At 37.4% G+C, this 15,383-nt stretch overlaps 1 protein-coding gene across 1 annotated transcript in view; it reads left to right on the plus strand.

Moving 5' to 3' along the window:
- The first annotated feature begins 3,407 nt into the window (after positions 1-3,407).
- LOC306810341 (uncharacterized protein) overlaps positions 3,408-15,383 on the plus strand; it is a 217,606-nt gene continuing 205,630 nt past the window's right edge. The window contains exon 1 of the mRNA XM_079322823.1: positions 3,408-3,752. Coding sequence (XP_079178949.1) covers positions 3,750-3,752 — 3 coding nt within the window. The 5' untranslated portion in view covers positions 3,408-3,749. The remainder of the gene's footprint in view (positions 3,753-15,383) is intronic.

Raw genomic sequence — 15,383 nt, forward strand, 5'->3', positions numbered from 1 at the left:
TTTTGACTCTCTCTCTCTCTCTTCTTGAGTTTTGTTTCCTGAAAGGAAAAGGGGGTGGGGGAATGCAGGGGAAGAAGGCCTAAAGAGTGAAGGATCTGTTTCAAAGTACTGTAGTGTATTTGCAATTTTTTTTTGGTTTTTTTTTTTTAATGGAATTATTTTAATTTTATTTCTTAAAGGAGCAGTTGCTTTTAATGCAGAGTGTTTAGGGCCTGGCTTAAGATATGAATGTCTGCTGAGTACCACTATCAACCCTATAAACTTTACACATGTGATTCTGCTACAAGTGTTTTGAACATAGTTTGTTTATCTTTCTAACTAAAATGAACTTAATCTCATTTAAGAGCATAACCGAGGAAGATAACTAGTTCTGTGAATTAATGTTGCTTTACATATTGACCTGTGCAGAAAAACAAGTCCCAAACAATGAGAAATCCCTTTTAGTCTCAAAGGATCCCTTAATGTAGCATGATCATATATTGTTCACATTGAACTTGGGTGAAATCCAGATCTGAAGATGCAAAAAAACCTTGTAAAATTCTTGCACATTTAATCTCCTTGCTAGCTCTGAGTTAGTAAGTGTGAATATAGCTTGTGATGCAAGGAGCTGAGCATTTACTTAGTCTAAAAGAACATGCGACAAATATGGGGGAAAAAAGGTGACTAGTTAAGGTAGATCTCTCCAAATTCAACTACTTTTGAGGAAAAAGAGTAGAATGTGTAAAAATACATGAAAACATCTATTGTCCTTTTCTGAAGTAGTCTGTTCTGGGCTGATTCTTATTAGAATGTAAATGTGAAACACTAAAGGTGATGGTTACTTCCATTAATTAAAAGGAATCTTGCTTATAGCACAGCAACCTGAGAATGTTAAAAGAGTTTTGTATATTCCTGGTTGCCATCTTTGGTATAAGCATCTTGTTCCACTTCAAGCTTTGTGTCTTTCTTTGTTAGAGATAATTTTGAAATTACTCACATTGCCTCTGCATGGCTGAAATGTGGCAGCAATGGAGTGGAGCCAATGGAGGGGTAATTTGCAGCCAGCAATCAGGAAAAGGAAGAGTCCTTAGCCAGCGGACTCAGCAGTGCCAGGAGCAGCCATTATTCTATTATTATTTCTAGTGTGGAAGCATTGTTTTAAGTTACATCAAAAACATCCTTTATATTTCTTTGTTATTAGTGTTCTAAATTTTCCATATTGACTTTTCCAAAGGAAAGGTGTGAACGTATATCGAATTGGGCTGCTTGGGAAGCATCTTGCTTTGGAAATTGTGGGTTAAAGAGAAACTTGGAATCAATGGTGATTCCTCTGCTTCAGCCTGGAACTTCACAGAGGCTGGCCAAAGATGGAATGAGTTCTCCTTTTTGTAACACTTGCTGAGAGCAACACTCTAGTCAGACTGTCTCTTCACAGGCACTCTCCTCTCATTTTTTTTCTACCATAAGGAGTCCAACCTTTTGAATTTTAAGCACCCAACCCTCTAAGATTTCCAGGAGCCTTACTCTGGGAGGCTAAAGGGGAAAGAGCATATTAATATTTATGTATATGGACATTTTAATCTCCTGGAGATTGCAGAAGATCTCAGATTTCAGAAGATTTGATGTAGATAGTTTTCTTGTTCTCAGTTACTGAGAAGTCCAGTGTCAGTAAATATTTTATATTCAATCCTGCTTTAATTCCACTATGCAGAGAATGTGTTGAGAACCAGCAATGAAGGGATTTGCACACTGAAAGTTATTATCATGATCCATTTTTTTATTGATTGACTTTGAGGAGGTGAAGGCTTTATAACTGCAGGACAAGGCAATTGTACATAAATGCAGAAATTGAAGCAATGTCTCCCAAATCATTTGGGCTATCTGAAACATGGATGGGAACAGAACCCAAATATCCTAAATTCCAGTCCAGTGTCTTAATCCTGAACCCAATTTTTTTCTTTAAAAATTAGTTTCCATGATTATTATTTCTACTGCCAGGGATTTCCAAGGATATAAATGTGACCTAATTTATTAAATGCTGTCTTACGTGCAAGGCAGAAGCAAAATCCTTACCCCAGGGTACTTACTCAGTGGTCCTGATCCTGCAATCTGATCTCTTGAATGAATGTCTGAACTAACACGATCCCTGCTGCCTGTTCTGAGAGTTTGACTGGGATTTTAACAGGGAAGGGAACATGAAGATTGCAGGTTGTCTGCAATACTCTTAACTTCACCACAAGACCACTACTTTCCTACATGGTTTTATGTGTTTCCCTGAGACCTCTATGAGTTTTTGTGTAGCTGTTGCTCAGTTACCTTCAGTAGATGGCGAAGTTTGGGCTGAAATGTTTCTCCTTCTGTGTAAAAGCCTTGATCTGTGACACCACTTAAAGATGCTTTGCGATGCACCTTGAGATGAAAGTGCATTGCCCCTGCAGCGCGCTGATCTCGCCTGGCTCAGAAAGGGGTTCATAGATCTGCTTTTCAAATCAGGGCTCCCTCATGGCTTCTTCCAAGGCATCATCTCCATGTCATTGGGTTGGCAGGATATGAAGCTGAGGGTCTTTTTGAAGTTTTCCTGCACACCAAGAGGTGTATACTTGTTGTGTGGGAATTGTGGCAAGTTACACCCTCTCTTCCCTGAGTGTCCAGGGCAGGATTACTTAATGCAGTGTTCAAATGTTCTGGACCTTTTCTAAAAGTAAATAGTTCAATTTGTTATGTTGGAGTATTAAAATTAAGAACGGAATCTGAATGCTGAAAACTAGTTTCTTGCAAAGGACTGAAATACAGGGGATGAACTTCATTAACTAATTAAATAGTCCTATAAACATCTATGCCTTTGCAGCTACACACAATAGTTTCATTTTAAGAAACATGATCATGTGCTTTGTCAAATATCACTCTGGCCAGTATTATTTACTTTCTGCATAATCATAAAACAAAAACCACTTTAAAGTCTGCTTATGCATCTCACATTGCATTATTTTTTCTTTTTTTTTTTTTTTAAGAGTATGAAAAAATCAGTTTCCTGAATCAAATGGTTTGTTATTAGAAAAGCAAAGCAACATTTCTTTATGCAAAACTCTTCTTCCTTTCAACACTGTGGCACATGGAAAATATTTTCCAGCTTTTGGAGTTTGTTTTATTTTGAACACTTTTGGTTATGTAAGTTTTAATAAGCAGCTTTGGTGTACCCCTAAAGGCACACCCCACACACTTACGTTGTGTGACCTAGGGTCACAAGTAATGGCTGCAAGCTAATTGATTGAGAAAGGCTTGTCTGACTGGGCCCCTTTGAGTCCTCCCTTTACATTCCTAAATTTCTGTAAAGGAGGCACTGGCAGCTTTGCCTGGTGAGAGGAGGGGTTGGGGGAAAGGGAGGAAGTTTCTCAGTTTCTGATTATGCGCAGAGTTTCCTTGTACTGAGCTTATGTTCTCCACCCACTACTTAGTAAGAACTCCTTAACAACTTAAAGCTTTATCCCTGTGAGTACCAGAAAAGTGATCTGAGTATTTATTGAGCAGGGAGAACAAACTGCTTGCTCCAGGCAGGGAGAAAGCCTATGGAAATTATATTAGACCTTCAGCAAAGTGCACAGCTGCATCATACAGAAGCTGAGACTCAAACTGACAGGCAAATAAGCCAGATCACGGAAGGGGCCTCTGTGTGGCAGCTCTGAGCTACCAAGTGTTGGACAACTAGGCAAAAAGTGCAATGGAACAGGGCAGAAAATAACACACTAACTTCAGGCAACTGTTGCTTATTCATGGTGAGTCCAGATTTGAAATGTTGTTTGAAATGTAGCTTTTTGTGCTGTCTCTAAAACCCCTTCCCTTTTACCGCAGCGATCCTTCTGCAGAGCTCATTGTGTTCCAGATTATTTGTCCGGATGTGCACTTCAGCTCTGAATGATACAGAAATGCACAGGGATATCCCTTTCCTCGCTGCTTGCTCTGTCTCATGCTTTTCTTGCTTCAGGAGACAGGTCCTGTTTCTAAAAGCACGTTGCATTGCTTCTGGTTTGGGTAGAAATAAGTTTTGCAGCCAGCACTTGGTGTGCAGCTGCATGGAGGTGAAGAATTGAACAGAATTTCTGTGCAGTTTTCTGCAGTTTGAGCTTTGTGGCACCTTTCCATTGCTCCTTATTTCGCTGTCTTATCTTGAGAATGTATGGCACGGTCACTATGAAAAGAGCTTTGTGTTTGGATTCCTGGTGAGTCGAAGGGTCAGGGCCTATGAGTTATCTGCCTGCCAGCAAGACTCATTGCCGTGTCCCTTTATTTTTCAAGCTGAAATAGAAAAAACATGTGTCCTCATCCTTTTTTTTTTTTTTATAAATGTATTTTGAATTCAGGATTTACATGCTGTTTGTGTGTGCTTTGTTCTTTTGACAAACTCGGGGTTTGGGAGGAGGCCAGTTTTATTCTATCCATGTTTATTTTATTTATTCAAGCTTTCCTGCAGCTTTTCTGAATTCCTTTGTTGTGATGCACACAATTCTTTCTTAAAACAATATTATGAGATTCTGATTTCTGCTGAGAGAAAAAGGATTTATACTCTGATACATATTTCCAAAATTACCAGAGAACAATCTAAATTTTAGGTAAGTTGCATAATAACACAGAAGATAAAGATTTCATAACATTTCACTTGATTAAGGAGGGAAACACAATACTTGTGGATAAGTTCTTGAATGGATTGTTACATACACTAGTCATCTAGTGTAATGGTAATAAATACAATCTGAGCTATAATGTTATTTCAGGTAGGAGTTTGAAAAAGCTGCTTCATTAGCACAGCAACAGAATTAAACATTGCATGTTGACAGTAATGTTAGAAATATGTTTGTAAAAACTGCTGAGTGGGTGATATTTAGAGTAATAAATCATCAAGGCATGTCAAAGTTACTCTCTAGATGAGGTTTTAAGATATCTGTAATTTAGAGGAGAGTCTGGTTTTCCTTCAGCAGAAGTGTGATTCTGTATAAAATTATTTTCATCATTTAATTCAGCCGCATGAAAAATCTTAAAATTAGATAGCAGTTATTTGTGGCTAAATGGAGAATGCCCATTTGATAGGATAATTTTAATATGCAGTGTAAGAAGTTGGTCAGATGAACTCTGCACAGAGGGTATGTTACTACTTGTTTCTTTATCTTTCTGTTTTTATGCTCACCTAACAATTAGCAGAATGCTTGCTTAAAAATAAGATGGTTCAGATCTGAGCTGATCTGACATTGCAGTCACTTTCAGGTGCAGAAGTTCATGTTGTTCATCTATTGTGTCCTTTCTTATTTGTCAGTTTGAGATCTTGAGTTCACACATCAATATTGAAAATGGTTTTAATATAAAGGGGGGGTTGTGCCAGAGAAATGCTAAGAAATACAGATTTGAATGCAGTGCTGTAATGTAAGGTGATCTAAGTGGACTTCAAACTTCGTGTTTTCTTATTTTGAACACAATTTCTGTATATTTTGACTTTGGCTAAACATTACTTTCCTCAAGAGTGTATTTGTATTCTTGGTTCAGTTAAGGGTATTCTTTTCTTTTAGGAGTTTCAGGCTCTCTCTGAGGGAAAGAAATTTGTTCTCTTGAGTAACATAAATGTACAGTTTCCTTCTGTGTGGAAGGAATACCTGCTGAAGTGCTCTTTACACCTTTAAAAACTGAAAGCAAAAGAAACTTTGGGGAGGTGGTCTCTTCCCAGCCTTGGAGACCTGGGCAGCTCTGGGTGATCCCCACACCCTGCCCTTGGGGCCAGGGAAAGGTGGGAGCTCACACAGGAGCACAGGATCCATCCTTTCTGTGCTCTGGGGCTTCCACTGGCAAAACAATGCACCAGTGGTGTTGTGACACCAGACTGGAGGATTATGAAACATTTCTTCATGCTCTGATGATCAGCCTGATGAAGGGGAAAAGATTTAATGAGGAAGAGAAGAATTTGCTGAGGAGTTTATGCCTATATCTGTTATTAAAAGCAGAATATCTGCTAGCAGTAGTTGCATTCTGTGAGTCAAGGAAAGCTGGCAATAATGATGATTAAAATTGCTGTTCTCAATGACTGTCTGAGGACTGGCACAATTTAATGTGACTGGCAAAAGCTTAAACATCAATAGTATATCTCCAAATATTATTATTCTCTCTAAGAGAGAGTCAAAGATCCATGAGCTCTGACTAAAATTGCTATACGATTTTTTTAGTTCTCTCTGACACCACTTAGTTAAAAAAAAAACAACAAAAACAACTAGTTTTGAAAAGGTCAAAATGTTTGAAAGGCTTGTGTTTTACATTATTAATGTTTTTGAAGGAGCATATAGATTTCTTTTGTGAATTGCTTAGAAAGTGATTTTGAAGTTCACTTTTAGGATTGTTCTGTTCTGTATGGAAGAAGAAAACCCTTTATTTACAAGATCTGTTCCTTTTTATTGGCATCAGTATATTAACAGATACAGGTCTACATGACACCTGTGGGTATCCTTAAAGTCACAATAGAAATCAGGGAAATTCAAGACTAATGATTTTTATTTCAAAGAGACTAACTTTGTGCTGTCATGACAAGGTGATGTCTATAACAATAGATGAAGGAAAATTGGCAGGTATAAGAGAATTTTCGTATTTGTGAGTCAGTGAATCACAGTGTTGTTAAGATGAATTTTAAAAAATACTTTAAGTTAATTCCTAATCTTGAAGCAATTTTTTAAAAGATTTTTTAAAAAAACAATGGCAAAAATTTCTTTCATCTTCTCAGCTGCCACTCATGATCACATTGGAATGTGATTTTTGGAATACTCAAATTAACTTTCAGTTTGCATTTACTTTCCAACAACTTATTCAAACCAGCAGCAGAAGACTGTCCCAGAAGGTGATAATTAAGGTGAAAGAAGAACAGATGAAAGGAGAAACATTTGGCCTATGAAGTGATTTAAGTAAATGTAATATATGAGTAAAAGCAAATGATCACAGAGAAGCAGCAGAAGTGAGGATAGGAGCAGTAATAAGAGAGGCAGAACTTAAAAAGCAAACCAGAGAAGACCTAAAAGTAGAAAGAACATGGCATGAGAGAGGAAACCCACCCTTTCTAAAATGATTTGTCAGCCAGTGAGATGAGCCTTGGGAATTTTGCTGTCTTTCTGTGGGTTTGCTCAGAAGCATTTCCACTGCTGGAAGCTAGTTTTACACCTGAAGTTATAAATACACCCAAGAAAGTAGGCTGTTCCTTCCAAAATTATGATCACAGCCTTTCAGAGAGGGGGATGTGAGAACCTCTTTTTTCCACCTAACATCTTTTCATCTTTCTTTATCCTCTTATATATTTCTCTCTGTCTAGCAGTGAAGGTAGAGGTGAGGATGGGTGGTTCCATCTGTTATGACTGTTTTTGAGCACAGGTTAAGTAGGTTTTTTTTCAACTCCAACAAGATCCCTGTAACTTTTTAAAAATTCTTGTCCTTTGGAAAGACTTTTGGCAATTCTGATTCTTGGGTCTGGGGGAGATGGGTGAGAAATATCAATGGACTTTTTTCTGTCTCTCCTCTGACCAAGCCATCCACTTTACATTCTTTTTATCACCCATGACTTTATTTGGGACTCTGTCAATACTGAGTTTTGTAGGGATTGGGTGAGGCCAGAGGAGGAGTTCAAAACTATGTTAATGATGATTTTCAGTGTATGAATGTGGCACAATAATGGTTTAAGATTCCTCAGTATTCTACTGGAAACAGTGCCAAACTCCAAACCACTGAACTATGTACAGTGCTATCTCCAGTTTCTGAAATGCCTGACTCCCTGTTACAGAAATGTTTGGTGATTCAGGCAATAACTAGATGAACTTTCCAATTCTGATATTACCTTTAAAACCCCAAGACTGTGATAGTATAAATTATGTAACCTCATTTTATTCAGCAACATGATAGCTTCAAGTACTGCCAAAAGCACAATCTTCTCCCTCTTTTAGTGACAGTGATTTTGAGTGACAATATTCCATTTGTATCATCAACTGTTCACATCTCCCCTTTAACCCAAAAGATGTTCCATGGACCATAAATTTCCTGTGAAAGATCTGCAATTGGTCCAGTTTTGAACAGTGCTCATTTAATGGTGTTAAGTGATAAATTAGAGAGAAGACCCTACCCTAAATTACCTGTTCCATTATTGCTGGGAATTTTTATTATTTCCAAAAAAAGCAACAGCAGCTGAAGACATCCTTCTCAGAATAATCCTTTGTGGCAGAACTGGTTGAAGGTATTCCAGTGCTCTCTCACTGCTTCTTCTCCCATTTCTATGCTAATCAAAACTGTGTATGTTGTTATGGCCAGGCTGGTGGAAATACCTTCAAAGTGCCTTTCCTAAGGTGACATTACTTTGCAATCCTTCTGGATTAAGGATCACTGTCCTCTGAAAATTCTGCCTGTGGTTTTGGTCTGTATTTTATAAGTTGTTCATGATTGTGGCCATGCTGTCACTGAGCATCTGTTATTTCAGTCTGTGTATAATAAATTCCTGACATAAAAATTTGTGCCCGTAGTAGGGCAGAGTAAGTTATAGAACATAAAATGAAAATGGAGGAGAAAGTGATTGGCATAGAACTTTATTAAAAAACCAGACAGTGTGACACAGCAGTATGACAGAATCTGCTTGTGTTGGAAATACTTTTGTGTGGTATTATAGAAATTATAGGGCTTTCTATGAGCCCCATAAAGCTCATTTCAAGCTCTGGCTGAAAATTCACTAGGAAGGGTTTTTTTCCAGAAGTACCCAGTGTTGTTCCAACTATTCTTCCACTGACATCAAGAAGAATTACACCAGTATTAAGCAAAAACTGTAACAATTGATAGTTCATGCTATAAAGAAAATAGTATTCCTCAAATTCTTTCCTTTGTGTTTTTTTTTTCCTCTTCATTTATAATCTGCTGTCAATGTCTTAAAGAAAACCAAGAAATTTGTCAGGATCTGGTAACTTAATCATGTTTTAAGATATATCAGGCCATTTGGTTTCTATCACTTTTCTCTTCCTTTAACTGTATTTTTTGGTCAGAAATTTTCCATTGTGTAGTACCAAACCACAGGTGATTTTTTTGTTTATTTGTTTTCTTTTTATTTCCTCATTAAAGGAAGTATGTTGAGATTATTTTAAGCAGCAGAAGTAGGAATGCATTACCTTTTTCCTTCTAAAAATGAAGTAAACAAAACCAACTCGACAAAAGTCTTTGAAAAACAGCCTTTGGAACAATGTGATCAACAGGTGGTTTGTGGACTATTTTTAAAGGGCTTGACATAAAAAGAGATAAAAATTGTTATATATTGAAGATGGTAAATTACAGCTACTTATTGCATGTGTTTTGGCAATAGATGTCAAGGTAGGCACTGATTTTTTTGTTCGTTGTGAGGATCTTAAGACAAACTGAGCATTGCATATGGATAACACTGTCTCCTGTCCTTAGAGACCAGGATGCTGCAGGAACTTGGCATGAGCATGTATCCAAAGTTGACTTAGCTGGATGCTGGGAAGTAAAAACACAGGAAGCAAGATTGCCATGTTGGAACATCTCACACGGGCAAGGGAGGAATGCTCTCTCCATCTTCTTTTTCATTAAGCCTTCCTAGACTGTAGTTTCAGCAGCACCAGGTGGTAATTTAAAATGTACCAATGTGTTGGGGTTTTTTCCCCCCACTCCTTATCTCCTGCACTATATATATGTAATTGCAATAATTCAACAACTTCTGCATCTCTACTGACATTAACACCAGGGGATTCACAACAGTGCTGTGTCCTGTTGGGTACAATTTAAAACAGGAGAAATTTAGGCTAGAATAAATAAATAAATAAATAAAAAAAAAATTACTGTGGGGGTGGCAAGATAGGCAACAGGCTGCACCAGGAGATTGCCAGCCCTGGTAATGGAACCCTGGAAGTGTTAAAGGTCAGATTGGATAAAGCTTTGAGCAACCTGGTCTGGTGGGAGGTGACCCTGTCCATGGCAGGGAGGTGGGACTAGAGGATCCTTCAGGACTTCAGGATTCCATGATTGGTAGGGATAACTCAGCTAACTGGCCTGGCAGGGCAAGCAGTAGCTACCTCCCAACTCTTAACTCAGAGCTAGCACTGGTTTAAGTTTATTTTTTTCCTTCCACTTATATTCAAAAACCTATAAGGTTCTTTATGGTTGGTTGGTTGGTTGGTTGGTTGGTTTTTTGTTGTTTTTTTTTTTTTTTTTTTTTTTTGGTTTTGGGTTTTTTGGGGGTTTTTTTTTTTTTTTGTTTTTTTTTTTTTTTTATTTTGTTTTTTTTTTCAAAATCAAGCCATATACTGCAACATTATGGGCTATATCCATATTTTACTTTTGCATACAGGCAAATCATAGCAAATGTATCTTTTTAATTGGTTTTTGAATGGATAAATAGAAAATTCTATAGAAAATATGTTAAGCAATACTAATTTATGATTAATATTTATGTATTAGGGAAAGGCATGTTTGTGACACACAAAATCATCATTCTATCTATTCCATCTTTTATTTTATATCATTCAATCTTGCCAGATTTTTATTGGTGGCATGCTTTATTTCCTGAACTGAATTCACCACTCATTTTGAAAAATTTGGGCTATACTGCTCCTTTTCAAAGCATGCTTATTAGAAAAAAAAAATCAAAAAAGATGATGAGCAAAAGCAAAGCATGACAGTGTTTAGTCACTGGGGATGGACTCTGAAATGAGAAGCATTACAGCAACTTTTTTGACCTGGCCAAACTGAAACACCAGAAACTTTGGAAGAAAATTAAACTCTTATCTACATTGTGCTACATATGCACAGTTGCACATCAAACTGATTTTCAGGTGGAGGAATTTGTTCTTAAGACAGTCCAGTTATGAACTGATGGAAAGAACTTCTAACTTCAGACACTGCCATGGCTGAACACCTTAATTTCAGTTTAAATATTTGAAAAAGTAATCATTTTATGGGGATTTAGTTGCAGAAACATAGTACACAGTGGCATTGCATCCATCTCTGTCATTCTTGGTTTATTCAGAGTTTACCACAGCATTAAGAAGTCCTAAAAGTTTCAATTTACCTCTGGATATAGAAATCTCAAGGTGTCATCTAACTTCTTTATAACTTTGGGCAAGTAATTTAAAACACGTAATTTCTTACTGTGAAAATATTTTTAGTATTTCTAATTATTTTATAAATGAATGTGTTCCTTTTTAGCTAAACATACATTGACATGACAGTATCCATCTAGAAGGGTTTTTTGTTTGTTTTTAACTTTGCTGGTCTATTTACCTGTGCTGTGTGAGTAGATTTTACAGCTGGTTGGATGTATTTGTAGGTAATAATTGGCATACCTAAAGTCAGGAAGTGAGAGTCCTGTAGTTTAACATGCTAATTAAAGTGCACATCACACTTTAAAGAAAAATGCAGTATTCCTGCTGTATTGGAAGCAGTGTCCCTCATCTCAGTTCTTAAAACAGATTTAAGAGCCTAATCTTAGAATCTTTATAAAAATCCCAAACTTCTGAGCCTGGATTTCACAGAGCTGTCATATTATCAACAATATTGTTCTTAAATATTTGTTGTTACTCTCATTTTCCAAGTCAGACTTCTACTGAGGTTTTTATGTTCTCCTTTGTTCTTTCCCTCCTTCATGTGTTTTGAGCCCTTTTGTTTCTTTCAGTTAAATCTGAAAGGCAAAATTCTCAATGAATATCATGTTTTATGAAAATCTGTGAGTGTATGGAGGAAAAAACCCAAATTGGTGCCAATTTAGAGGAAGAGGCAGGCAGAACATAGCTGTTATACATTCTGTTTGGCAGTGGCTCTGTGGCCAAACAAAATGTGTGCAGTCCCAGACTCATCACAGTACAGTTTCTCCTGCCAGGTGATAGTGTAATAAGCAATGTGGAGAGATATGGCCATTTGCAGTGAGAAGAAAGAATGTGGAGTTACAGAGCAAAGAGCAGAAATCTGCAGGAAAACAGGTTTCATCCAATCTGGTGCTTACAGGATACCTTGGGTTTGCTATTGCAGAAGAATAAAGGACCAATGCCAGATCTTAAAAGGATGTAAATTGGTTACTATAGGCAAACAAGAACATCTTGTTTGCTTTTTTTTGTTTTTTTTTTTTTTTTTTTTTTCCCCTCTGTTTATTGAGCATTTTATAGTGTATGGAAAAATCACATACTCTTTCAGTCTTCAGAAACTTTACTGAACACATGAGATTCTAATCTTTCATATGAGATGGCCAACTGCAGTTAAATTCTGTAAAAACAGTAAAATAGAGATGCCAAGGTATGAAATATGGTAACAAACTTTAAATTGGAGGGAACCTACTTTTTTCTCTTGAATGAATTTAGATAGAACTTAGTTCTTTATTTGGCTCTGTTGAAGTCAGCACAGATATGTTTAGATGAGGATAAAAAACTTGATTATAGAGCAGTTCAGTGTTTTCTATTTGTTTATATTTAAAACACCTACATGTTCCATCTTACCTTGGAGAAATTACAAATTGTCTTTTGTAAACTTGGGATTAGTCTTTTCTAGAGATGAGAATGCTAATACTGGAAATATTAATGTTTGCCTATTACTGTTATTTGAATAATATAAAGAGCATTTCACTTCTCAGCCAAACAGGGTTTATCAATGGAAATTAATCTCTACTGCCTTTTATGATGCTATTGATTACATAGATTTGGTTTTCTAAAATGCTGTAGCTTGTCTAAGCTTTTCCTAATGTCATTCAAAATAAGGAAAAACACCAACTCATCTTCATTTCTATGCTTTTTGTTTTACAAGCTGAATGAGCATCAATGACAGACTGTGATCATCAGCAATCACTATTTCATTTATTAGAAGAATATAGAAACATTTCACATTTGAGAAACAGTTGAATTTATGGACTGTTTTGGAAAGGTACTGCTTCTAAGTATTCATTTTTCAAGAAATGGAGATGTTACCAGCAGCAACAGGATATCTTAATGATTTGAGTCGCTGCAAGCACAAGTCCATTCAGCAGCAGCTTTTGGATGGAATTTGCAGCTGAATTTAATAAAAGGTTGCTAGCAATTAGGATGTACTCTGTACTTTGAAGTGCTGGATAGTGGATTTAGCCACAGTGACCATTCTCCAACATCTGCCATGCATACATGTTCAGAGCTTAGCACACCAGTGTTTTCCCCTCTTCAGGGCTCTTACACTTTGAGGGACTTCCTTGGAGCATCTTCCATTCTTGCACCTGGCAAAGCAGAGCATGAAGTCTTCTGTGGCATATGAAGGTCTTTCTGTTGCTCCTTTTTTGGGTATTTCTGAACATCCCTTTTGGTAATAAACCCTGGCAGTTCTCTGAAGGACAAGATTCTGTGTACATGCCAACTATTGCTGGAGTTCTTTTCCCTTTCAGGGCTCTCCAATTCAGTAACCAGGGGCCAGACCAGTAGTGTGCTTTTCCTTTTAGCAGCATGTTGTGATGTTAGAACTTCCTGCAAAATCATGTGTTTCATATGTTTTTTATATTTTTATCACGTTTTTTAAAGTGCTTCCAGATGTAATCACATATTTGGTTACAGCTTACTGCATGTGGTTCTGCACCAATAAACTGGAAAGGCCTGCATCCAACGGCCTTGGAACCCATGTGAGACTTTGTGTGTGACTTCCAAAAGCTCTGGTTCAGGATGTTGGAAGTCAGGGGGATCAGGCTGCAGGTTTTCCCAGAGGTGTTCAGCCACAGTTAGTACAATACTTAGCTTAGTGATATGAAATGTCCCAGTTCAAGAGAAAATGCTATTCTTTCTCCTTTTCCTCCCTCCTCCATGAATCAGACACCTAGTCATGCTTCAGCTGGCTCTTGCCAAATCCAGAGAGGCTGGTAATGAGCTTAGGACTCCCATGTACCTGTGCAAGGTTCACTGATGCACATAGACTGAGGCTAATGCATTCTGGGCTTATGAAATCCTCATCCAAGTGCACTGTGTGTGCCCATACAGCAGGTAAAATTACTTACCAAATTTCCTTTTTCCATCTTCATGTCTGTTCATGGCATCCCTTATCCAGAGACCCTTGCTGTTTTCCCACCAGGCAGCTCTGCTAGGCAAAAGAAATTCCCCTGAGGGAAGCAGGCCACAGGAAAAGGATGAGGTGATTTTCCCACATAATGCAGGATGTGACAGAATGTGCATGCGAGGGAGGTGAAGCTCGTGTTGGCATTATAGAAGGCTCATTCCTACTTGTGCTTCACACATTTTTCCTTTCCAAGCAGGAATCATTAGCACAATAAAACACCAGCAGATCCCTTTTTGCTAATTCCAGTTTTGTGGCAGCTCAAGAAGACCTGTATGGAAAGGTAAAAACATAAAGCAGCTCTATGTAACACTCCTTGAGGGTGGGTGGTGGAAGAGAGATGAAACTGCTTATTTTATCATGTAGAACCCCTCTTGAAAATCTCCTGGGATATGGGAGAAGAAGCCTTTGAGTGTGCTGAAAAAGAGGAAAGCCATGAGATTAGTACCTAATATGTTTTCTGGAAGAAGTGGAGGCTTTGAGACAGATAAAAGTTCTCAGAACTTCATATGATGAAAAAGTCAAGGACTTGGAAGATTTTCAAAGATAAAATTGGAATATTTTGTAAGGATTCAGTGAGTGAAGGTTGAGAAAAGGAATCCTAACTTGATATATGTATATATATATATTCATAATCAACAATAAATTTGGATAATCAGAAACAGATTGATGCCAAACTCTGCACAGGTCATGCCATGCAGGGGCATTTGTTGGTATCTTGATGGAAATCTTAAAAGACCCCCAAGGTTTGTGTGAGAGATGCACAGAAATGCCCATTTATCTGAATAACTTAAATGTGGTAGGTGAACTCAGTCTTGTCTTCGTGCTGCTTGAGTTTTGAAAAAAAGAATTTTTTTGTTCACTTGGGTCATCTCAAGTGTTGATAAACTGGAAAGAACTGTGCCAGTCCTTCTGTCATATGGTGACAGAGAAAAACATGCACAACAGAAACGTACTGTGCAATGAATCAAGTAACACAGTTTCTATTCAGATCAGAGCCCTGCGGGTGGATTATATAGAGAGTAATTTTAGCCCTCTTAGAAGTGTGTTGCTAGAATTTCTCTATAAAGAGCAGAAATAACAGAAGCCTGGTAATTAAAAAAAATTGGAGTGAAAATATTTATTGCAATAAGAATGAAACAATTAAAATCCTTTCAGCTAGAGTCTTCTATTAGCCTTTGTGCACCAGTGGCATTTAAATTAAAACCAGTGCGTTTCCCTAAATAGAAAAGTTGGTTTTGATGAAGGCAGAATTTGTGATTAAAACAGCCTCCATTTGAAATCCCTGATTACATCTATAAAGCAACTCCTTTGAAGAGTACTCTGCTGTCATACTGTTGATGACAATGAAG

The sequence above is a fragment of the Erithacus rubecula genome, assembly GCF_903797595.1.
Source record: "Erithacus rubecula genome assembly, chromosome: 1".
In the NCBI taxonomy this organism is placed as follows: Eukaryota; Metazoa; Chordata; class Aves; order Passeriformes; family Muscicapidae; genus Erithacus; species Erithacus rubecula.